This window comes from Bubalus kerabau, chromosome 9 (genome assembly GCF_029407905.1).
Source record: "Bubalus kerabau isolate K-KA32 ecotype Philippines breed swamp buffalo chromosome 9, PCC_UOA_SB_1v2, whole genome shotgun sequence".
NCBI lineage: Eukaryota > Metazoa > Chordata > Mammalia > Artiodactyla > Bovidae > Bubalus > Bubalus kerabau.
In genome coordinates, this window is record NC_073632.1 from 53,090,852 (window position 1) to 53,117,040 (window position 26,189).

Consider the following 26,189-nt stretch of genomic DNA (forward strand, 5'->3'; position numbering starts at 1 on the left):
TAGGATGCAATAAATGAAATGATAAATGCTTATTAGCACAGTGTCCAAGCACATGCTAAGGTTATTTGTATTATTATATCATTATATACTTTTAGTTGTTATATAATTTTTATGAATGCATAATATGTTTTGTTAATTACTTTATTTCAACTCCTCTCTGGTTGCTGTATCTCAATTGAATATTAATATGTGTTTTTGATGTAATTGACTTCATCTCTTCTGTGCCTTTTGAGAGATGGCTTATTGTCTATGTACTTTCTGTAACAGTCAGTGAACATTATTGCTGCTATCCGTCTCACTTCGGATTTGGATCACACAAACACAGCTTCTAGGTCAGAGGTCAAAAAGGCAAAAACCATGATCAAAAGGTTCAAGTGGGCCTTGCCTTATAAAATAATAACCTGAGTGCTTATTTTCTTATATTTGGGAGTTGTTCTTGACCACTCCTCCTGAATTTCACAATTGTATAGCTGATAATAAAGTTTAATATAATTATGTTGCTATTATGTAGATTTTTGAATTCCTCCTGAAATAGAAGTAAATTCAAATAGCAATAATATATGAATAACTCATCTCTTAAAATATTTTTTATCAAAATCTTTGTAATAAAAAATTATACTCCCTTAAATACCCTTCTTTCTCAGTTCATGATCATTAGGTGACAATTTTCGATTCTTTTAGCTTCTCTTCTTGTATCTATTTCCACATAATATTCTTCTATTGTTCTTTCTTAATTTATGACTTTTAGATATCACTGAATCATTTCTTGTTATAGTGAGTGAGGATTTAACTAATTTAAATCCTCTTCCCATGCAGTATCTTCCTGTTTCTAAAATTAATTATATCACATTTTTGTGAGACAATATTCAGTTCAGTCGCTCAGTTGTGTCCGACTCTTTGCAACCCCATGAACTGCAGCACACCAGGCCTCCCTGTCCATCACCAACTCCTGGAGTCCACCCAAACCCATGTCCATTAAGTCGGTGATGCCATCTGGACCATCTCATCCTCTGTCGTCCCCATCTTTCCCAGCATCAGAGTCTTTTCAAATGAGTCAGCTCTTTGCATCAGGTGGCCAAAGTATTGGAGTTTCAGCTTCAACATTAGTCCTTCCAATGAACACCCAGGGCTGATCTCCTTTGTTGTATATAGTTCAGTAAATATTGTTTACTGCTGAGTCAAGTAGTATAATACAAGAACATTTTCTCTAGGATAACTATTAACTTTGCTCATTTTTGTTTTTGTTTTTGGTGTGTGAATCAGTTGTTGTTTAGTCACTAAGTCATGTCCAACTCTTTGCTACCCTGTGGACTGCAACATGCCAGGCTTCTTTGTCCTTCACCATCTCCTGGAGTTTGCTCAAACTCATGTCCTTTGAGTCGGTGATACCATCTAACCATCTCATCCTATGTTGCCCCCTTCTCCTCCTGCTTTCAATCTTTCTCAGCATCAGTGTTTTCCAGTGAGTTGGCTCTTTGCATCAGGTGGTCAAAGTATTGGAGCTTTAGCATTAGTCCTCCCAATGAATACTCAGGATTGATTTCCTTTAGAATTGACTGATTTGATCTTACTGTCCAGGGGACTCTCAAGAGTCTTCTCCAGCACCGCAGTTCAAAAGCATTGATTCTTCAGTGCTCAGCCTTCTTTATGGTTCAGTTCTAGCATCTCTATGTGACTACTGGAAAATCCATTGCTTTGACTATATGGACCTTTGTTGGCAAAGTGTTGTCTCTGCTATTTAATACACTGTCTAGGTTTGTCATAGCTTTTCTTCCAAGGAGCAAATGTCTTTTAATTTTGTGGCCGTGGTCACTGTTTGCAGTGGTTTTGGAGCCCAGGAAAATAGTCTGCCATTGTTTGTACTTTTTCCCCATCTATTTGACGTGAAGTGATGGGAACAGATGTCATGATCTTAGTTTTCTGAATGTTGAGTTTTAAGCCAATGTTTTTATCTTTAGTTCCTCTTCCCTTTCTTCCATTAGAGTGGTATCAATGCATATATGAGGTTGTTAATATTTTCCCCTGCAATTTTGATTCTAGCCTGTGATTCATCAAGCCCAGCATTTCACATGATGTACTGTGCATATACATTAAATAAGCAAAGTGACAATGTACAGCCTTGACGTACTCCTTTCCCAGTTTTGAGCCAGTCCATTGTTCTGTGTCCGGTTCTAACTGTTGCTTCTTGACCTGCACACAGGTTTCTCAGGAGACAGGTAAGGTGGCCTGGTTATTCCTGTCTCTTTAATAATTTTCCACAGTTTATTGTGATCCACACAGTCAAAGGCTTTAGAGTAGTCAATGAAGCAATTCAGTTCAGTTCAGTTGCTCAGTCGTGTCCGACTCTTTGCGACCCCATGAATCACAGCACGCCAGGCCTCCCTGTCCATCACCAACACCCAGAGTTCACTCAGACTACGTCAATCGAGTCAGTGATGCCATTCAGCCATCTCATCCTCTGTTGTCCCCTTCTCCTCCTGCCCCCAATCCCTCTCAGCATCAAAGTCTTTTCCAGTGAGTCTACTCTTCACATGAGGTGGCCAAAGTACTGGAGTTTCAGCTTTAGCATCATTCCTTCCAAAGAAATCCCAGGGCCGATCTCCTTTAGAATGGACTGGTTGGATCTCCTTGCAGTCCAAGGGACTCTCAAGAGTCTTCTCCAACACCACAGTTCAAAAGCATCAATTCTTCAGCGCTCAGCTTTCTTCACAGTCCAATTCTCACATCCATACATGACCACAAGAAAAGCCATAGCCTTGACTAGATGGACCTTTGTTGGCAAAGTAATGTCTCTGCTTTTGAATATGCTATCTAGGTTGGTCATAACTTTTCTTCCAAGGAGTAAGTGTCTTCTAATTTCATGGCTGCAGTCACCATCTGCAGTGATTTTGCAGCCCAACAATAAAGTCTGACACTGTTTCCACTGTTTCCCCATGTATTTCCCATGAAGTGATGGGACCAGATGCCATGATCTTCATTTTCTGAATGTTGAGCTTTAAGCCAACTCTTTCTCTTTCATCAAGAGGCTTTTTAGTTCCTCTTCACTTTCTGCCATAAGGGTGGTGTCATCTGCATATCTGAGGTTATTGATATTTCTCCCGGCAGTCTTGATTCCAGCTTGTGCTTCTTCCAGCCCAGCATTTCTCATGATGTACTCTGCGTAGAAGTTAAATAAGTGACAATATACAGCCTTGACATACTCCTTTTCCTATTTGGAACCAGTCTGTTGTTCCAGTCCATTTCTAACTGTTGCTTCCTGACCTGCATATAGGTTTCTCAAGAGGCAGGTCAGGTGGTCTGGTATTCCCATCTCTTTCAGAATTTTCCACAGTTTATTGTGATCCACACAGTCAAAGGCTTTGGCATAGTCAATAAAGAAGAGACAGATGTTTTTCTGGAACTCTCTTGCTTTCTCTATGATCCAGCAGATGTTGGCAATTTGATCTCTGATTCCTCTGCCTTTTCTAAAACCAGCTTGAACATCTGGAAGTTCACGGTTCACGTATTGCTGAAGCCTGGCTTGGAGAATTTTGAGCATTACTTTACTAGCGTGTGAGATGAGTGCAATTGTGCGGTAGGTTGAGCATTTTTGGCATTTCCTTTCTTTGGGATTGTAATGCAAACTGAGCTTTTCCAGTCCTGTGGCCACTGCTGAGTTTTCCAAATTTGCTGGCATATTGAGTGCAGCACTTTCACAACATCATCTTTCAGATGTTTTTTTGGGATTTTCCTTGCTTTTTCTATGATCCAATAGATGTAAATCAGTAATTCTTCCTATAAGCTGCCACAAAATCTTTCTCAGTACTGGTTTCTTCGAAGACAAAATCATTAGATAATGTCCATTGTTTTTCTCTAAACCTGAGTATTTCTTAATCTCATCTATGTTTGATCTTCAGTATTCTCGATTCCGCATCTTCTATTTTGATATATTGTATTCCCTTATTTTGGAGGAGAGTATCCTTCAGTAGCTTCTTGAGAACAGATATGTTGAAGTTAAATTTTTTGATATCTTACATAGCTAAGCATGTTTTTTTATTTAAAGGCTTATATTTGAATGATAGTGTGGCTGGCTGTGGAATTTTACATTGAAAGTCATTCAGTTAACACTTTTGGGGATGTTTCATCGTTTACGTTTCCATGTTGCTCTTGAAAAGTTTAATGGCAATCTGAATTCTGTTTATCTCTGGAATCTTAGTATCCCCAGTATTATGAAATTTTACTTTGATATGCCTTGTTGTAGGTCTTTTAATGTATTAAGCTGTGCACTGGTGAGCCTTTTCAATCTAGTAACTTATGTTCTTCCGTTCTTGGAGATTTTTTGGGTATTATTTCTTAATTACTTCCTTTTGGTCTCTTGTCTCCTTTATTTCCCTTATTCTCAGTTTCTATAACATGCCTCCTTGGATTGATTGGCTAGTTTTCTCTATATGTTTTTCTACTAGTTTTCCTGTTTTCTTTGTCTTTTTGATTCTTGTAGAATTTTTCAACACTGTATTTCTAAACTTCTATTGAATTTTTGAGCTTCTCAGGTGGTGCTAGTGGTACAGAACCCACATGCCACTGCAGGAGACACAGGAGACCCAAGTTCCGTCTCTGGGTTGGGAAGATCCTCTGGAGAAGGAAATGGCAACCCACTTCAGTATTCGTGCCTAGAGAACCCCATGGACAGAGGAACCTGGTGGGCTATTTATAGTGAGTGCATGGGGTCTCAGAGTCAGACAGGACTGAAGTGGCTTCGCATGCATATATACATTGAATTTTTACTCTTCCATCAAATTTTTAATGTCTTATTCTCTGAATATTTTCCCCCCAGAATCTTGTTTGTGTCCCATGGATAGTATCTAGTCTGTCTTAAGAGTATTAGTTACTTTTTAAATTTTTTTTGCTATTATCTTTGGTTCCCTTTATTTCTTTATTTTTCTTCCTTTTTCTGTTTGTTTTTCAGGTTAGAGGCCTGCTTCAGTTCTGTCTTAAATGTTATCTGTCCATTCATGTTTATTTATCCTAAGACATGTGATAACGTGTACGCTAGTACACCTCAGATGATTGCAGAAGTGGAGCTTAGGGGACAAGATTGTATGTGAACGACTATCAGAGAAACTGAGTTGGCATTGGCTCCTGTGAACAGTAAAGGACTTCTTAGCTTTTTAGTATTTTGTATTTTAATTATTATGCTCTTTGAATTTTGAGAAGGTTAGAGCTCTGCTATCTACTATTTATTTTCAGAGGCAAAAAATTCAGATATCTAGAGCAGCACTGTCCAGTTTACTAGCCGTATGTGGCTATTTAAACTTAATTATAATAAAATAAAATTTAAAATTCCATTCCTCAGTTGTACTGGCCACATTTCAAGTCTTTGGTACCTACTTCATGTGTCAGTGATTTTCTGGAACCTTCCCAGGTTAACACAATTTACATTACATTGATAATTCCACAAATACTGTGCAGTGCCTGAGGCTTGGAGCTTACCAAAAAGTGTAATTTATTCAACCTCATAATTGTCATGTTGCTACTCTTCTTTAAAGCTTCAGGTTGTGGTAAGAACTTTCCTTATTAAATGGATTAAAATTGTTGTAATTGTCTTTGTTTGACTTCTCTGGCTTTAGTTTTGTTTCTTTTCTTCCCAGACAGTGCAGTGCTTGCTGGACAGTGGTGCTGATATTAACAGACCGAATGTATCAGGAGCCACTCCACTGTACTTTGCTTGCAGGTATGATATTTTATATTGCCTGATGCTCTCATTAAAGAAAGTTGCATCTGCTGTATTTCCAAACACAAACATAGTTTTATATTTTCTAAAACTCTTGTTTTCCCAGAAATACTGTGCTCCCTTTTAAGATGACATATATAGCATTATGTTTCTTTTATGTAACTGCATGATGAAAACTGTTTTATACTGCTAGTGTTTTCATATGTTGTAAGTGGAAGCTTTTGATTTACTTGATTGCTTAAATTTTAGGCTAATTACTTGGTAAGTAATAAGAAAGGTATATCAATAATCCAGTAATTTCCATCATTTTCTTTTTCAAGTACCAACTTAGTTTCAATAGGATAAGCTATTAAAGTATGTCTTAGTTCAGAGCCGTGTCTTTGCTTTTTCTGGATTTGTAACTTAAAAAAAATTCTTTAATCATTCTTATTAAATATTAAGTTATGCATTAAGTTGTTTTTACACTTTTGTCTTAGTTCATTTTCTTTAAGCATACTTTTTATTCATTGATTCATTCATGTAATAAGCAAACATTTATTTAGCACTCACTGTGTAAAGTGATAAAAGTGATAAAATAAAGCCCAGTCCTTTAAGGAGCTGACAGTGTAATAATTATACACATACCTCCCCCCAACCCCATACAATATGTTCAATTAGTTGCAGTTAGGAGCAGTTCATAGTACACTTGATTTTTCTTTTTGGTTTAGATTTTAAGAATTGTAGTATTTATTTAGGCTCCCTATTTTAGCTATAATGCTCTCCAGAAAGCTCTTTTCTTTTTCATGTCATTTTACCGGAGGTTTAAAAAATTTTTTTTGTTGCACTATGTTGCTTGCAGGATCTTATTTCCTTCACCAGGGATTGAACCTGAGACCTGGCAGTAAAAGAGCTGAGTCCTAACCACTGGACCCCCCAGGAATTCCCTGGAGATTTGTTTTAGATGAAACATCTGCTTTTCTCCCTGTTTAACTTCTCTTTTAGGGTCTCTAATGTTGCTTTGATCTGACTAATTCAAATCATTAAGCTTTCAATTAGAACACAAAGACTTCTGAATCTCTAGACCTCTAGATCTTCCCTGAATCCAGGTTTTTTCTCATGTTATACTTAAAATTTGATTGCTTGGCTAGAACATCTGTTCCTTTTTTAGTGTCCTGAATTTATGAATAATATCATTGATTTCCTGAAATCATATCCTATCTTGAGGGCTTATCTCTAGATCAGACCTTTCTTTGAAACTTCAGATTTGAATGTCCAGTTCTTGATTTACATCATCCCTTGGAAGTCTCAGAGAATCTCAACTGTTGACATATCCAAAATATTGCTTCTGATTTCCTTTTCAAGCCTTTTCTCCAGTTTTTCTCATCTTAGTCATTGGAACCCGTATCTTCTCAGTTGTGTAAGCCAGAAACTAGTCATTATTTTTTATTTCTCTTTATCTCTCTCTCTGACCCTCAACTTGGAGTATATTAGTAAGTAATTTCCACTTTGAGAATACATTCTGAATCTCATCACTTCTCTCCACCTTGCTAAACCACTTTAGTTAAAGTTGTAACCTCTTGTTTAGAATACTGCAATAGCCTGTTAACTGGTCTTCCTGATTCCTCTGTTGTTTCCCTACCTTCTGTTCTTTCCTCAGAAGCCATGGTGACCTTCTAAAAAATGATTTGGCTGTTATCTTTTTGTTTAAACCTTGTATTTAAACTTTTCAGTGCCTCTTTATTGAATTTCCATTAAAATCCAAACCCTGCCTTCTTTCCTGGAGGAGAAATTGGCAACCCACTCTAGTACTCTTGCCTGAAAAATCCCATGAACAGAGGAGCCTGGCAGGGTACATTTCATGGGGTCACAAAGAGTTGGACATGAGCAACTGAGCAACTGAGCATGCATGTATGCCTTCTTTCATGAGACCTGCGTGGTCTGACCCTGCTTAGCTCACTGTGGTTCAGCCACATTGGTTCTCTTTGAGTTCCTCAAATGCAGTGGATTCTTTCCAGCAGGCTTTTTCTACATGGTTTTTGTTTTGCCTGAAATGTTCTTCCGTAGACTTTCTATGTGGCTGACTCCATGTGCTTCATTGTTAATTTTTAGGAAGGAATTCCTGACCAATCTAAGTAGGCCTCTCTGCATATTTCCTGTCACAGCATCATGATCATTTCCTTCATAGCACTTTGTATTTTATAGTGTTTATTTACTGGTTTATAATGTGTCTCCCCTGTTGGACTGAAAGCCCGATGAAAGAAAGAATTTTGTCTTATTCATCACTTTATATTCCTTGTGTGGTACAGTGCTTTGTGTTTAGATGCTTTGGAAAGGTTTTTGAATGAGTGAATCACTGTAATTACATTTTTGAAAACTATCTTATGTAAAACAATGCCATGTGTACTGGTAAAATATAGGTATATTAGTGTTGTACTTAACTGTCATATTCGTATAGTTAGTCTGAGCATAGGGATGTGTAAAAGAACTTTTTAGAAGTGCTTTCTGCTAGTTTTATATACCCGTCATTAAGTTTTAACTAGGCAAACATATCTCATTGAACAAAGATGGTTAAGCAAATGCAATTAAAATTGAAACTAGAAAATAAATTCTTTTTGTAGCAGGATGATAAATATGGAACATGGAAGATGATTCATTTTGTAGGTGGACTACTGATTGTATTCATGATATCTAAAGGTATACATTAAAAATTATAAATTATTCCCAATGTATTGTTTCTCAAAAAAGGGAAAGGAAAGTGAGAAATAGAACAAGTTGATCTTATAGACAGGTTACAGGGCTCTAAGATAAAAAAGCTGAACTTAATGTAAGTTTTTATTGTTGAGAGATGTTAGTAGGTATATCACCACGTGTCTCATTCAAGGATCAGCTGAAACAAGTGTTTTTTGTTTTTTTTTAATTAAATTGAGAAGGTATTGAACTGTATAGGAGGTGGGGTTCAAATCACAGCCCCCAAACTGTGTAACTTCTTGACCTCTGAAGCTTTGTTTCCTTGTGAAATGGAAATACTGATATATACCTTGTGGAACCATAGTGCTAATTAAATGAGATGGCTTATTTAAAGCATCCTGCAGAGGATTTTACACTTAGTAGTTGGTAGATGCTCATTAACCCCTAGCACACTTTTCCACACTTAGTGAGCACAGAGTTGTTTTGTCCTCATTCAGTTTCATTGCTCTGCAGGTTTTTCTAACAAATTTGACTCTTATCCCATAGTACAGGCAAGCCTTTTCTTTCTTCCTTTGTATTCTATTCTAATTCTGAACACTATTTAATAAAATAATAGTTCTGTGAGTGAGTCATTTCAGATTGCTTTTGAACTAAAACTATGACAGGAAGTATCTCCTGGCTGCTTTTCTTCTCTAGGTAGTTTGTATGAGAATTAGGATAATTCACTAGATTTTTTTCATGTGAACTATAAGCACACACTGATTTTCTCCTTCTGCCCAAATCTTCAGGTGCCTTTGTTTTCAAGACGTTTATATGGTATCTGCAAATGCTTCAGATCCTTAAATGATTAGGTTGGTTTTGCATTCAGTCATAATACTTCCCATTCCCTTAACTTGGTTCTTTTAATAAAGGTTTGGATGTGTAGTGATTTTCGAATAGTTTCTGTAACTGCAGATAACTTTTATTCTGTTAAGGAAAGCAAGGTTTAGCTGGGGTTATATAAATTCAGTAAATTAGATTTTTATGGCATTTTGGAGTTCTGTAATAAAAGTGAGAGAGGTAAGATTCTGAACCTGGTTTACAGCTACTACCAGGCAACTCCTTTCAGTTAGGAAGTCCACTACAAAGTAGCTATGTAAAACAGTCCATAGACTCAAAATTGCAAACTTTTAGAATAGGAAAGAACCATTATTAGAAAATATAGAAAATACAGCCTCTTTATTTCATCAGCAGTTCCAAAAAATGTTGTGATATGTGTACTATATGCACATTAGCCAAGTTTTCAAATTGTATCACTTCAAGAGCCTAAAGTTAGAGACCTGAAAGTTCTTGAGAAATCAATTTTAAGTGCTTTAGAAATACTACAGGTTTCTTATTAGTTAAATCTTTGCCAACTTCCTGCTGCTGCTATTAAGTCACTTCAGGCGTGTCCGACTCTGTGCGACCCCATAGATGGCAGCCCACCAGGCTCCCCCGTCCCTGGGATTCTCCAGGCAAGAACACTGGAGTGGGTTGCCATTTCCTTCTCCATTGCATGCAAGTGAAAAGTGAAAGTGAAGTCGCTCAGTCGTGTCCGACTCTTAGCGACCTCATGGACTGCAGCCTACCAGGCTCCTCCGTCCATGGGATTTTCCAGGCAATAGTACTGGAGTGGGTTGCCATTGCCTTCTCCTGCCAGCTTCCTAGTTTCCATAAAATACATTGGCACTTCCTTGAAGGGAGTTATCTCAATCAGTATAAAAAAATAAGTTGAATTGTAAAGAATAGTTATTGAGCACATGTTTGTAGTTATTTGAACTGAAAAATCTTTCATGCAGCATTTTGAGAAGTCTGTAACAGGATAATCTTCTTTGCAATTTTTCACATGAGTCACTTGTGACCCTAATGAGGTTATGCAGATTTTATGTATTATAGCAATTGTTTCTTTTAACTTAACTTTTGAAATGAAATGCCACCTGGTTACAGATGAGATTTTAATGTAGTTTTGGAAATTACTCCAGCTTCATAAGAATGTCATAGTGATATTTTTTCCTTGATATTAATTATTTTTGTTGCTATATGTGGTAAGAAATTAATCCTAAATAAATTATTATTCAAGGTTTTTTGTTGTTATTTTTGGTAGCTCAGTACCTTATTTAATGCTCACTTGTCAAATGAATGGTAATCTAAAATTAGAGCCCGTCATATAACTCAACAGATACATTGAGTACATGTTATAAGCCAATTGCCCTGCTTGGTGCTATGGAACAAATTATTGTCAAGAATTTTACACTTTAGTTGGGAAGATTGGTCATCTGACCCAGGTAGTGAATAATTGTAAAAGAAATGTCACTAAAGTCGAACAGAACAGCTTTGTAAATCTGGGGTTTTCATACCCTTAGTATTGGTACTAGTGCTAAGTGACTTCATTCCTGTCTGACTCTTAAGAAAATCATTGTTTCCTTAAGTTAAGTAAGCTCCAGTTAGTTTCTTTTCTCATAGTCCTTATTTTTAGGTATTATACAGAATAGGACAGTGTTATTTGTAAAATAATTACTGTTAACTATATAATACATAATGTGTTGGCCAGCACTTCCACCTGAAATGATGCTTGATGAAGACTTTTCTTAATGTAGACTAGTAAAATTAGTTTCTGTTGCTTTTGGAGGGATTGCTGATTTACTTGGTTTCTTGATTTTTCTGCTTTTTTAGAGTAAATTAGATACTATTCTTAAGTTATTTTTCATCTGCTGATATTTGTTTTAAGGAAGGTAATCAGTATTATAAAGTTTCAAGAGAGTGATACACCTAATATCTGCCACCAGGTTAATACTAGGATGCTGTTTTTGAAATTAATCTCAGTTATACTTTATGCAGTGTCATTTTGTGGAAAAGAATGAGTAGGTTGTTTTTATCTATTTAAGTTTCTAATAATCTGTATAGTCTTTATCTCTGTGAAATAACATACCTTTTTAGATAACGGTACTGTGGGAAGAGTATCGGTATAGAAAACCAGAGATATGAGTTCCAGTTTCACTTGTGCTTGAGTAGTAGTTTGTTTCATCCACAAAATAAAATTCTTTGATCAGATACTCTTTGAAACTGTATCACTTCCTTGGGCATTTTGTAAAAGTAGCTTTAAATAAAGAAACCTAGAGGCTTTGCTGGTGGCTCAGTGTTAAAGAATCTACCTTCCAGTGCAGGAAGCATGGGTTTAATCCCTGGATTGGGAAGATCCCTTGGAGAAGGGAATAGCTACCCACTCTGCTATGTTTGCCTGGAGAATTCCATGGACAGAGGAGCCTGGTGGGCTATGATCCATGGGGTCACAAAGAGTCAGACACAACTGAGTGACGAACACTTCCACTTTCAGGGGTTTCCCTGGTGGGTCAGTGGTAAAGAATCTGCCTGCCAGTGCAGGAGACATGGGTTCGATCCCTGGTCCAGGAAGATCCCGCATGCCTTGGAGCAACTAAGTCCGTGTGCCACAGCTACTGAGCCTGTGCTCTAAAGCCAGGGGGCTGCAATTATTGAGCCCATGTGCAGCAAACTGTTGAAGCCCAAGTGCTCTAGAACCTATGCTCCACAACAGGGGAAGCCACTGCAAGGAGAAGCCCATGCACCACAACTAGAGAAAAGCCCAAGCAGCAACTAAGACCTAGCACAGCCAAAAACATTAAATTAAAAAAAAAAAGTTTAAAAAATCTTATTAAAAAATAATGAAATCTAGAGTCTAGTGGTTGTAACTCCCCAAACAACTTCTTTCTGGCTTAGAGTGGTTGCTACACCTACTTGAAAGAGCAAATAGAGTGAATAGGGCATGTGGGTAAGAATTTTTCATTGTAGGTCAGATTGAATAGCTGTCAGCAGAAACCAGAGTGAGTGGGCTGATAAAATGAAGGTTGGAAATTAGATAGTATTTTTGGCTAACTAATCTCCCCCCATTTATTTATTTTGATTTTTGTCTGTTCTCCTTCTTTTGTTTTTTTTTTTTTTTTCCACCAAGTATTGAAGTGTCATAAAATGTACACTTGTTTTTTGTATTGAGATTCTTTTGGACTAAGAAATCTGGAGACTTGGACCTTTGTGGTGGAAAGCAGGTCAGGCTAGAATTGAGAAGAAAGTGATTGAAAGAAAAAAACAGCATAAGCCCGAGTAACAGCAACTTATCTCAAAATGTTATGTGTTATTGTAGTAATATGTCCCAAGTTCAATTCTAAGATTCACTAGGTCAGTTTCTTATCTACATTATTAAAGTATGACTTAATATTGGTAAGTTTTTCTAACTGTTGAGGTTGTAGTTCAAATCTTCCTTTCAGTGTGTCAAAATTGTCATCCTGTGTTGATTGATACTAATTGTCCATAATTTATTGCGAAAGACATTTTTATGTCTTATTAAAAAGATTATATGTTAACTTGGTTCTGTTTCTATACAGTCATGGTCAGAGAGACACAGCACAGATTCTTCTATTACGAGGCGCCAAGTATCTGTCAGATAAAAATGGAGTAACCCCTCTGGATTTATGTGTACAGGTATGTTGTTAGTGTATATTCCTACTGTAGGCTACCCATTCCAGTATTCTTGGACTTCCCTGGTGGCTCAGTTGGTAAAGAATCTGCCTGCAATGCGGGAGACCTGAATTCGACCCCTGGGTTGGGAAGTCCCCCTGGAGAAGAAAATGGCTACCCACTCCAGTATTCTGGCCTGGAGAATTCCATGGACTGCATAGTCCGTGGGGTCACAAAGAGTTGGCCACGACTGAGCGACTTTCACTTCACTTCACTTTGTAATAGAAACTGAGACAGGTAAGATCGTTTTTTTTTTTTTTTCCCTCAAGTGAGAGGATGGGTGCAAAGATTCTTATTCTGTTGAGAATATGATCTTTAAAAGAAACTGTGATAGTATAAGAAATATATATTTGCCTATATCCCAGTTACTAACACAAGAGGTTCTAAGACCCTTGGAATCTCCAGAGTAATAAGAATGTCTTCTTGTGTATTAATGAGATGACTGGTGACTGAAAGACCCTTGGTAGCTTCAGGAAAGGGACTGGTTGACAGATGAGCCATCCATGTTGTTAGAGGCAGCCTCCTCTCCCATTCCTGGGGAGGGAGTTGAGCTAGAGACTGAGTTTAGTTACTGCTGCTGCTGCTGCTAAGTTGCTCCAGTCATGTCCAACTCTCACGACCCCATAGATGGCAGCCCACCAGGCTCCACCGTCCCTGGGATTCTCCAGGCAGGAACACTGGAGTGGGTTGCCATTTCCTTCTCCAATGCATGAAAGTGAAAAGTGAAAGTGAAGTCTCTCAGTCGTGTCTGACTCTTAGCGACCCCATGGATTGCAGCTCACCAGGCTCCTGCGTCAATGGGATTTTCCAGGCAAGAGTACTGGAGTGGGGTGCCATTGCCTTCTCCGGGGTTTAGTTACTAGTGACTGATAATTTAATCATTCATGCCTCTGTAATGGAACTTTCATAAAAACCCTAAACAGTGTGGTTCTCCGAGAGCTTCTAGGTTGGTGAACACATCAAATTGCTGAGAGGGTGGGTCACCCAGAGAGGGCACAGAAGCTCTGTGCCCCTTCCTTCATACTTTGCCCTATGCATCTCTTCTATTTGCCTGTTCCTGAGTTGTAGCCTTTATAGTAAACACATAAGTAAAGTGTTTCCCTGAGTTCTATGAACAGTTCTTGCAAATTATTAAACCCGAGGAGTAGGTCTTGGGAGCACCTTACTTACAGTCAGTCAAAAGAATGGGTGATGTGGACTTGTGATTGGTTTTTGAATTGGGGGCACTCTTGCAGGACTGACTCCCTACTGTGTAGTATGCCCTAACTCCAGGCAGTTAGCATCATAACTGAATTAAACGGTGGGACACCCAGTCAGTGTCCACAGAGAACTGGACAGTTGCTTGGTGTGGAAGACTCACATATTTGGTACCAAACTTATATGTAGAAGAAACAGGTTTTCCTTTAGGAATTTTGTATTTAAACTTAGATAATCTTAACTCTTGTTTTTAGGGTGGATATGGAGAGACCTGTGAAGTATTAATTCAGTATCACCCTAGGCTTTTCCAGACAATTATTCAAATGACACAGAATGAAGATCTCCGAGAAAACATGGTAATATAATTGTGCTAATAGCATGTAAATGAACAAGCTTTGTTCATATGTGGGGCATGTGGCATTTTACAAATGTGTTTAGTAATTTTATTATGTAAATATTTAAATAATTTGAATTGGCTTATCTGCTTATAGGGTGAGTATGAATTGCATAATAATTAATAAACTTTGTGCTATTATTTGGCCCTGTGAGTCTTCTGTCCTCTGCACCTTTGATCTCTTAAGATAATATTTCCCATAGGTAGAGAAAAAGAACCTAAGAAGGAATATCATGTTATGATTAGTAATCACCAGTTTACTGAGCTCTGTATTTGTAATACTCTACTCTTTGAATAATTATAGAGTTTAAGTTTTTTTTACATTTTAGAAGTTTGGCATTAATTTCCATAAAAAAACTTGGTGACTTCTGTTCTATCTATTTATACTTTTTCACTGGGTGAGTTTGAATAAAAATTTTATGTCATCTTATCTCTGTATAAGCTTTTGATTTTATACAAGGCCAGATAATTGTAAAGGACTCGATTCAGCTGATTGAGCTTTGGGATACTTACCAAGCTAATAAGTACTTCATTTCTTGACAAAGTTTATTGGATTATTATATAATTATATTTTTTTATTTGTAAAAAATTTAGTTACGGCAAGTTCTGGAGCATTTGTCTCAGCAAAGTGAAAGCCAGTATTTAAAGATTCTAACAAGCCTTGCTGAAGTTGCCACAACAAATGGTCATAAATTGCTTAGGTAAGTGTTTAAAAATACACACAAATCAATAGGGAGCAATATCTGTCAGCTTTGTCTCTTTTTAGGCTTTCCTGGGAATAGTTTATTTTGTTGATGCCTTTTGTCAGTGTTAAGATGTTCTAAAATTTTTCTGAGTTATTGTTTGTTTTGTTTTAAAGGACTAGGGCAATTAACTGAGGAGACTTTAATCTGTCTAAGGAGACTAAAATAGAGACTGACTTAAGTGGATTTGGGGTTATGTGTCTAGAATTTTATAAAATGATTGCTTAGACTAGTCATATGTGTAAAGTGTTCATAAAAAAGTGTCAAGAATGTAGTTTAGGAAGCTTTAATTTACAAAACTGAGTATAGACTACTTTTCAACCGGGCAGTATGAAAAATCAACTTTATAAAGAATCAACCCTCATGATTCTTTATAAAGTTTTCTCCCTGAACTGTCCCCCTCAGTTCAGTTCTTTGTTCTTTCCAATTCTGTGGTTTTAGTGGCTCATAACTAAGTCCATGAAGTTAATGCCTTTATAATATTTTTCTGCACCTCCACTTATTTGTATATGGTTGGCCACCCCAGTTAGGACTAAACAGCCATTTAAAAATAGTTAATGTGTTATTTCTTAGCTTACAGATTTGGCCCACTTCTAGTTTGGATACTTTCTTCCTTTGTAGCTTTCTTTTTACTTCAACTTTTAATACATTGATGGTCTTAGAATAGATAATGATCTTCTCTCACCTCTGTGTGCAACTGGGTTTTGTTCCTCCCAGCTTGATGCTGCTTCTGTAAATCAGCTACATTGTCAAATCCATTATGTCAGCCCTTTATTCCTGTCTTCCTTCGTACTTTTCATTCAGACCAGAATCATACTCTGTACTATTTGCTTAAAGCGTTCCTTACATTCATGGTCCAAGATTGCTTTCTTGGATTTATTTATTATCTGTTAAGTATTTCGTATACAGTCCTACTCGGTATACCATTTGCTGATTTTCCTATTATTCTCTTTTACCTTTGATACTACTTTAGATGCTGTCTTTAAGATTCATTGAATTCCAGCTTAACGTAATGCTCTCCTTTTATTAGTCATTTCTGTTAATCCATTTATATGATGAGTCCCTTCTAAGACATGCTAAGTATAAGTGTGGGCTCTGGAGTTAGCTGGACTCAGGTTTAAATTCAGACATCACCATTGACTGTGTGTCTCCAGCAGGTAACTTTTTGGAGTTTCTCTTCATCATCCGTCCATCTGGCCAATACATATTTTTGAGTGCCTGCTATCCACTAGGCCATCTGCTACAAAATGATGATTCAGTTCAGTTCAGTTGCTCAGTCGTGTCTGACTCTTTGCAACTCCATGAACCACAGCACCCAAGGCCTCCCTGTCCATCACCAATTCCCGGAGTCCACCCAAACCCATGTCCTTTGAGTCGGTGATACCATCCAACCATCTCATCCTCTGTCGTCCCCTTCTCCTCCTGCCTTCAATCTTTCCCAGCATCAGGGTCTTTTCAAATGAGTCAGCTCTTCACATTAAGTGGCCAAAGTACTGGAGCTTCAGCTTCAACATCAATCCTTCCAATGAACACCCAGGACTGATCTCCCTTAGGATAGACTGGTTGGATCTCCTTGCAGTCCAAGGGACTCTCAAGAGTCTTCTCCAACACCACAGTTCAAAAGCATCAATTCTTTGGCACTCAGCTTTCTTTATAGTCCAGCTCTCACATCCATACATGACCACTGAAAAAACCATAGCCTTGGCTAGATGACCTTTGTTGGCAAAGTAATGTCTCTGCTTTTTAATATGCTGTCTAGGTTGGTCATAACTTTCCTTCCAAGGAGTAAGCTTCTTTTAATTTCATGGCTGCAGTCACCATCTGCAGTGATTTTGGAGCCCAAAACAATGAAGTCTGACACTGTTTCCACTGTTTCCCCATCTATTTCCCGTGAAGGGATGGGACCGGATGCCATGATCTTAGTTTTCTGAATGTTGAGCTTTAAGCCAACTTTTTCACTCTCCTCTTTCACTTTCATCAAGAGGCTCTTTAGTTCTTCACTTTCTGCCATAAGGGTGGTGTCATCTGCATATCTGAGGTTATTGATATTTCTCCCGGCAATCTTGATTCCATCTTGTGCTTCTTCCCGCCCAGCGTTCCTCATGATTAACACAGACAAAATCTCATCCTGTGTTTAATTTATAGTCTAGTCAACTTTTAATTTCCTTGTTGAAGAATGATAGTAAATATCTTAATGAATTGTTGTGAGAATGAAATGTTAAGATGTTGTAAGCATGCTACCAACCATTGTGTCTGGCACATAGTAGAGATGATGATGGTGATAATGATAGTTCTTTTTAAAATTCCTCATAATATCTTTATCCTGTTTTCCTACATTAGAAAGCTTATTTGTTTTTTCTGCTTAAATATTTGCCCTATTTTCCACTCTTCGTAGTAATCAGAAGCTTTTATATTTTTATGTTTCTCTGTTTTTGTTTTATGTTCACCTTTAATACATATCTAAGAAACTTCTAATAAGCTATGAAATATTCAAATACATTATTTCCCTTAAACCTCACAGTAGCTTTGCAATGTAGGTATTATTTCCATATTATATATAAGAAAATTGAAGTTCAGTGATTTGCTAGCTAAAAGAACCAGGACTTATATCCTTACTAATTAATGAAGAGCAGATCCTGGGCTCCAATTTAGCTCTTAAAAATGATAGGGTTATTAGTGGAACAGGGGAAACAGGGTAAGAAAAAGGGTTCCATGGCCAGAACAAGTTCTAAAACTGCTTTGCTGAACTGTACTGCCTCACCACTTACAAAGATACCTTTCAGATATCTTATGGAATCCATTATTTTGGCCAGTTTGGTCTGTAAACATCTCTGTTAGAATTGATTAGTACTATGTTAGAATTTGTTGTATTGGTGCTGTCTTGGCAAAACTAGTCCTCCTCCTGTGTTTCTCCTTTACTTTGACAGACTACCACTTTTCACAACATTTCAGAAACCAAGTGTATGAATTTTTATTTCTGACACCAAGCAATTCTATGGTAGGACACTTAGGACACCACCTGGTGTCCTACAGTTTAACTCAATTCTGACACTGTCTATCTGGAGAAAGCATCAGATCCCATAGGTTAAAGACTCAGTCCTAGGAGACTGCCCCCCCACCTCAGATATCAGTTGCAAATAGTAGATCCCCAGACTACCCACAACTTCTGTTACCTGACTACACACATCAGAGGTTTTTATGATCACCTGCCACTTGGATTTCTAGAACAGCTCACAGAATTTAGGGAAACACTTACTTTTTTTTAAACTAGTTCCCTTGTGGCTCAGCTCATAAGGAATCCGCCTGTGATGCAGGAGACTTGGGTTGGGAAGATCCCCTGGAGAAGGGAATGGCTACCCACTCCAGTATTCTGGCCTGGAGAATTCCATGGATAGTACAGTCCATGGGGTTGCAAAGAGTCGGACATGGCTGAGCAACTTTCACTTTTTTCATTTTATTAAAGGATGCTGTGACCATCTCCAGGGGATCTTCCCAACCCAGAGATCAAATCCATGTCTCCTGCGTTGGCAGGAAGGTTCTTTATCACTAGCGCCACCTGGGAAGCCCATAATAAAGGACACAGATGAACAACTGGATGAATAGATACATAGAATGAAGTCTGAAAGGGTCCAGAGTACAGGAGTTGCCATAGAGTTGGGGTGCATCACCCTTATATTACGTGTATGTGTGTGCATGCTTGGAAGCTTGCTGAACCCCCCATATTTTTGTTTTTTATATGGAAGTTTCATCACATAGATGTGTTAATCATTAATTCCATTTGCAGCCCCTACCCTCCTCTGGAGAATAGAGATTGAAGCTGAAAATTCCAAGCTTCTAATCATTACTTGGTGGTTCTAGTGACCAGCCCCCATCCCAAAACCCAGTAATAGTTGCCTAATTACAGCAAAAGATACTGGTTTCACCCAAGAAGTTCCATGGGATTTAGGAACTCTGTTTCAGGAACTGGGGTCAAAGACCCAATGTGAGAATGAAAGATGCTCCTAGTGTACTAATCAGTTTGGAAATTGTAAGGGTTTTAGGAGCTTCATACCAGGAAAGTTGGGAGAGGGGCAGAAGACAATACTTATTTTTTTCTACTATTTCAACAGCTACCAGGTTAGTTTCTTAAGAAGACCTCAAATACAAATCATCCCTCTCTGCCAGTTTAGTTTAATGGTACTTTTTGCAGATTGTCTTTATTTTGTTCATTTATTTGTGAATCATTTTATGTTTCTTAACTCACAATGTGATATAATTTTGGCCATTTAAAATGAAATTTTATTTAAAATAATTCAAATATGTAGTATTAATTAGCAATGATTGAGATGTTCTTTAGCATAATTTGGGAAAAATGGATAGCCTTTTGTCTAACCGATATTAGGAATATTTGTTAAAGATAAATATTTAATGAGGGCCCTTTTGCACATAGTGTTGTATTTCACTAAATAAGTGAGTTATCTTGCTTCCTATATATTTATGATTGAAGGTGAAGATAGTTATCAGTGTGCTATCTTTGTAAAAGAGAAATGTAAAAGAGAAATCACAGCTATTTGCTAAATAAGACATTGACTTAAAGTGTACTCTTATATTAACCAAAAGTAAGTAAGTTGACAGGGCTTTGAATTAGGAAGTTTACAATATAAAAGTTAAATTAACTTTTTAAAAAATAAAGTAAACTTTTTAACTCATATTGAGAACTGGTGGCTTGTGAAGGAATTATTTTATGATGAGCTGGAGCAGTTTGTGATGAAGTTTGGATTCTATGATCTTTCTGTATAATATGAAGGATATTTCACAGGTTGGAAAGTGAAAAATGACATTGTTTAGATCAGTGACTTAACTTGGAAGAAGTTTAAACTGGGTAAAGTAATACTCATATAGTCTAATAATCTTAGAGTGTTTCTTGTCGTTGTTCAGTCACTAAGTCATGTCCGACTCTTTGTAACCCCATGAATTACAGCATGCCAGGCGTCCTTGTCTTTCGCTATCTCCCTTAGTTTGCTCAGACTCATGTCCATTGAGTCAGTGATGCCATCCAAACATCTCATCCTCTGTCACCTACTTCTCTTGCCCTCACTCTTCCCAGCAAGTCTTTCCCAAGCAAGGTCTTTTCCAGTAAGTCAGCTCTTCCCATCATGAGGCCACTGTATTGGAGATTCAGCTTCAGAACCAGCCCTTCCAGTGAATATTCTTGCTTTATTTCCTTTAGGATTGACTGGTTGGATCTCCTTGCTTTCCAAGGGACTTCCAAGAGTCTTCTTCAGCACCACAGTTCGAAAGCATCAATTCTTTGGTGCCCAGCCTTCTTTACGGTCCAACTCTCACATCTATACATTACTTATGGAAAAACCATAGCTTTGACTATATGGACCTTTGTCAGCAAAGTGATATCTCTGCCTTTTAATACACTGTCTAGATTTGTCATAGTTATTCTTCCAAGGAGCAAGTGTCTTTTAATTTTGTGGCTGCAGTCACCATCTGCATTGATTTTGGAGCCCAAGAGAATGAAATCTGACAGTTTCCACATTTTCCCCGTCTATTTGCCATGAAGTGATGGGACCAGATGCCATAATCTGCATCTTTTGAATATTGAGTTTTAAGCCAGCTTTTTCATTCTTCTCTTTCACCTTCATCAAGAGGCTCTTTAGTTCCTCTTCACTTTCTGCCATTAAAGTGGTATCATCTGCATATTTGAGGTTGTTGGTATTTCTCCCAGCAATCTTGATTCCAACTTGTGATTCATCCAGCCTGACATTTTTCATGATGTACTCTGCATGTAAGTTAAATAAACAGGGTGACAATGTACAGCCTTGGTGTACTCCTTTCCCAATTTAGAATCAGTCTTTTGTTCCATATCCAGTTTTAACAGTTCCTTCTTGTCCTTCATATAGGTTTCTCAGGAAGCAGGTAATATGGTCTCATATTCCCATCTCATTAAGAATATTCCTGCGATCCACACAGTCAAAGGCTTTAGCATAGTCAGTGAAGCAGAAGTAGAAGTAGTTTTTTTGGAATTCCCTTGCGTTTTCTATGATCCAGTGGATGTTGGCAATTTGATCTCTGGTTCCTCTGCCTTTTTAAAATCCAGCTTGTACATCTGGAAATGCTTGGTTCACATACCGCTGAAGCCCAGCTTGAAGGATTTTGAGCATTACCTTCCTAGCATGTGAAATGAGTGTAATTGTATGGTAATTTAAACATTCTTTTGCATTGCCTTTCTTTGGGATTAAAATAAAACTGACCTTTTCCAGTCCTGTGGCTACTACTGAGTTTTACTCCAAGGCGAAAGTTGCCTGGTATTCTGCTAAGTCACTTCAGTCGTGTCCGACTCTGTGCGACCCCATAGACGGCAGCCCACCAGGCTCCCCCGTCCCTGGGATTCTCCAGGCAAGAACGCTGGAGTGGGTTGCCACTTCCTTCTCCAGTGCATGAAAGTGAAAAGTAAAAGTGAAGTCGCTCAGTTGTGTCCGACTCTTAGCGACCCCATGGACTGCAGCCCACCAGGCTCCTCCATCCATGGGATTTTCCAGGCAAGAGTACTGGAGTGAGTGCCATTACCTTCTCCAGCCTGTTATTCTAGGTATCTCTTAACTTCCTACTTTTGCTTTCCAGTTCCCTATGATGTGAAGGACATCTTTGGGTGTTCTAGAAAATCTTGTAGGTCTTCATAGAATATTTCAGCTTTATCTTCTTTAGCTTCTTCTTCAGTGGTTGGGGCATAGACTTCGGTTACTGTGAGGTTGAATAATTTGCCTTGGAAATGAACCGAGATAATTCTGTCATTTTTGAGAGTGCAACCAAGTACTGCATTTCAGACTCTTTTGTTGACTATGAGGACTACTCCATTTTTATAAGGGATTCTTGCTCACAGTAGTAGATATAATGGTTATTTGAATAAAATCTGCCCATTCTCATCCATTTTAGTTCACTGATTCATAAGATGTCAGTGTTTGCTCCTGCTATCTCCTGTTTGACCACATCCAATTTACCTTGATTCATGGACCTAATGTTCCAGGTTCCTTTGCAGTATTGTTCTTTATGGCATTGGACTTTACTTTCACTACCAGATAGAACCACAGTTGGGTGTCATTTCCGCTGTAGCTCAGCTTCCTCATTCTTTCTGTAGCTACTTCTCTTCTCTTCCCCGTAGTATATTGGATACCTACTGACCTGGGGAGTTCATCTTTCAGTGTCACATCTTTTTGCCTTTTCATATTGTTGATGAGTTTCTCAAGGCAAGAATACTGACATGGTTTGCCATTGTCTTCTCCAGTGGACTACGTTTTGTCAGGCCCTAACTAGCAGGGATGTGCCTTTAGTCACTCAGTGTAGCTGGATGGCATGCCCAGTACCCTAGTTGTCCCACTGCTGGTCCTCACTGTGTGTATAATGACTATTATTGAACTACGTTAATAATTGATGATATTCATACTCCATTGTTTAAGAAAATACTTACCTTAAAATTAACTCATGAAGTTCTCTAGATCAAGTACTTAAAGCGAATATTTATATATATGGTAATTTCACTGAGGAAAATTAAATTCAGATCTTTCTCATAGAAAAATTTGAGAGTCATTGGAGCTCACGTTGCAATAGCTGCAACACAATAGAAGAAAGAAATATTAGTTTAAACCAAATTCCTTTTTTCTTTTTTCAGTCTCAAGAGCCTTACGTTGTAAAATTAAAAGCAACTTTGTAAAGGCAAATATGTAAAAATCCATGCAAGTTAAACTAACGATTCTATGCACATTAGATCCACAGTTACTAAAACAAAAAGTTTTGCTAATGTATTGTAGCTATCCTAGTCAAATACAGTATGGATGGCAATAGCTGTTATATTTTACTAACACTTGTAACTGATAGTTAATTTTTATTTATTATTTTTAATAATTTTTAGAATGAGGAAACAGCGTGAATGTTGAAATTAAAATGTCGTGAAATTTTGGTTCAGTTGTCATTAGAATAGAGAATAGCTTCTGATTTTTCACTTATCAAATCATAATACTTAGAATAGGGATTTACTATTTCTTCATTCCACGGTTTCTCCATCTGTTTCCCATGAAGTGGTGGGACTGGATGCCATGATCTTCGTTTTCTGAATGTTGAGCTTTAAGCCAACTTTTTCACCCTCCACTTTCACTTTCATCAACAGGCTTTTTACTTCCTCTTCACTTTCTGCCATAAGGGTGGTGTCATCTGCATATCTGAGGTTATTGATATTTCTCCCGGCAATCTTGATTCCAGTTTGTGTTTCTTCCAGCCCAGCGTTTCTCATGATGTACTCTGCATATAAGTTAAATAAACAGGGTGACAATATACAGCCTTGACGAACTCCTTTTCCTATTTGGAACCAATCTGTTGTTCCATGTCCAGTTCTAACTGGTGCTTCCTGACCTGCATATGGGTTTCTCAAGAGGCAGGTCAGGTGGTCTGGTATTCCCATCTCTTTCAGAATTTTCCACAGTTTCTTGTGATCCACACAGTCAAAGGCTTTGGCATAGTCAATAAAGCAGAAATAGATGTTTTTCTGGAACTCGCTTGCTTTTTCCATGATCCAGCGGATGTTGGCAATTTGATCTCTGGTTCCTCTGCCTTTTCTAAAACCAGCTTGAACATCAGGAAGTTCACAGTTCACATATTGTTGAAGCCTGGCTTGGAGAATTTTGAGCATTACTTTACTAGCTTGTGAGATGAGTGCAATTGTGTGGTAGTTTGAGCATTCTTTGGCATTGCGTTTCTTTGGGATTGGAATGAAAACTGACCCTTTCCAGCCCTGTGGCCACTGCTGAGTTTTCCAAATTTGCTGGCATATTGAGTGCAGCACTTTCACAGCATCATCTTTCAGGATTTGGAATAGCTCAACTGGAATTCCACCACCTCCACTAGCTTTGTTCATAGTGATGCTTTCTAAGGCCCACTTGACTTCACATTCCAGGATGTCTGGCTCTAGGTCAGTGATCACACCATCGTGATTATCTGGGTCGTGAAGATCTTTTTTGTACAGTTCTTCTGTGTATTCTTGCCACTTCTTCTTAATATCTTCTGCTTCTGTTAGGTCCATACCATTTCTGTCTTTTATCGAGCTCATCTTTGCATGAAATGTTCCTTTGGTATCTCTGATTTTCTTGAAGAGATCTCTAATCTTTCCCATTCTGTTGTTTTCCTCTATTTCTTTGCATTGATCACGGAAGAAGGCTTTCTTATCTCTTCTTGCTATTCTTTGAAACTCTGCATTCAGATGCTTATATCTTTCCTTTTCTCCTTTACTTTTCACTTCTCTTCTTTTCACAGCTATTTGTAAGGCCTCCCCAGACAGCCATTTTACTTTTTTGCATTTCTTTTCCATGGGGATGGTCTTGATCCCTGTCTCCTGTACAATGTCACGAACCTCATTCCATAGTTCATCAGGCACTCTATCAGATCTAGGCCCTTAAATCTATTTCTCACTTCCACTGTATAATCATAAGGAATTTGATTTAGGTCATACCTGTATGGTCTAATGGTTTTCCCTACTTTCTTCAATTTAAGTCTGAATTTGGCAATAAGGAGTTCATGATCTGAGCCACAGTCAGCTCCTGGTCTTGTTTTTGCTGACTGTATAGAGCTTCTCCATCTTTGGCTGCAAAGAATATAATCAATCTGATTTTGGTGTTGACCATCTGGTGATGTCCATGTGTAGAGTCTTCTCTTGTGTTGTTGGAAGAGGGTGTTTGTTATGACCAGTGCATTTTCTTGGCAAAACTCTATTAGTCTTTGCCAAGATCATGGCATCCGGTCCCACCACTTCATGGGAAATAGATGGAGAAACAGTGGAAACAGTGTCAGACTTTATTTTTCTGGGCTCCAAAATCACTGCAGATGGTGACTGCAGCCATGAAATTAAAAGACGCTTACTCCTTGGAAGGAAAGTTATGACCAACCTAGGTGGCATATTCAAAAGCAGAGACATTACTTTGCCAACAAAGGTCCGTCTAGTCAAGGCTATGGTTTTTCCAGTGGTCATGTATGGATGTGAGAGTTGGACTGTGAAGAAGGCTGAGTGCCGAAGAATTGATGCTTTTGAACTGTGGTGTTGGAGAAGACTCTTGAGAGTCCCTTGGACTGCAAGGAGATCCAACCAGTCCATTCTGAAGGAGATCAGCCCTGGGATTTCCTTGGAAGGAATGATGCTAAAGCTGAAACTCCAGTACTTTGGCCACCTCATGCGAAGAGTTGACTTATTGGAAAAGACTCTGATGCTGGGAGGGATTGGGGGCAGGAGGAGAAGGGGACGACAGGGGATGAGATGGCTGGATGGCATCACTGACTCGATGGACATGAGTCTGAGTGAACTCCGGGAGTTGGTGATGGACAGGGAGGCCTGGCGTGCTGCGATTCATGGGGTCGCAAAGAGTCGGACAGGATTGAGCAACTGATGTGATCTGATCTGATCTGCTTTCTTCATTACTAATCATTATTGTTTTCAGTGTTAGAGGATACCCAAAAATATCATAACGGAAGATTTTAATGAACTGAGGAAGGTAGCGTAAGCTTTGATGATTAAATTTATACAAAGGCAGTCATACCATTCTGCCCAAATTTTTATGCAGCTTTTTATTGTGCTTTTGTGTACCATTATAATACAAGATAACTTATGTTGAAGGTTTCAAAATAAAACCACCCCCTGAACAACAATGACAACTTTTTTTTTTTAAGATCAGTTGTTAGATTCCATACACTTTTAGTCGAACTTCCTCATTTTATCAGTGGAAGAGTAATGATTGATATCCCTAATGATGATGAATAATTTCCAGGCACTATGGAATTTTAGAGGGCTTTTTGATTTGTCAAAGAAAAGTTACATTATACTTAATATGGTTTAGAATTGCTTTTATCAGCCTTTTTCATAGTAGGATATATTTCTTTTATGTATAGTCATTAGACAACCCAT

At 38.0% G+C, this 26,189-nt stretch overlaps 1 protein-coding gene across 4 annotated transcripts in view; it reads left to right on the forward strand.

Annotated features, from left to right (window-relative positions):
• The window catches only part of HACE1 (HECT domain and ankyrin repeat containing E3 ubiquitin protein ligase 1), a 125,384-nt gene that overhangs the window by 33,379 nt on the left and 65,816 nt on the right, over positions 1–26,189 (forward strand). For 3 of the 4 annotated variants that reach the window (XM_055535347.1, XM_055535349.1, XM_055535348.1), the window contains 4 exons: positions 5,628–5,710; positions 12,793–12,889; positions 14,377–14,478; positions 15,111–15,217. In XM_055535347.1, the coding sequence (XP_055391322.1) occupies positions 5,628–5,710; positions 12,793–12,889; positions 14,377–14,478; positions 15,111–15,217 (389 nt within the window). The remainder of the gene's footprint in view (positions 1–5,627; positions 5,711–12,792; positions 12,890–14,376; positions 14,479–15,110; positions 15,218–26,189) is intronic. The other variant, XM_055535350.1, reaches the window with a different exon arrangement.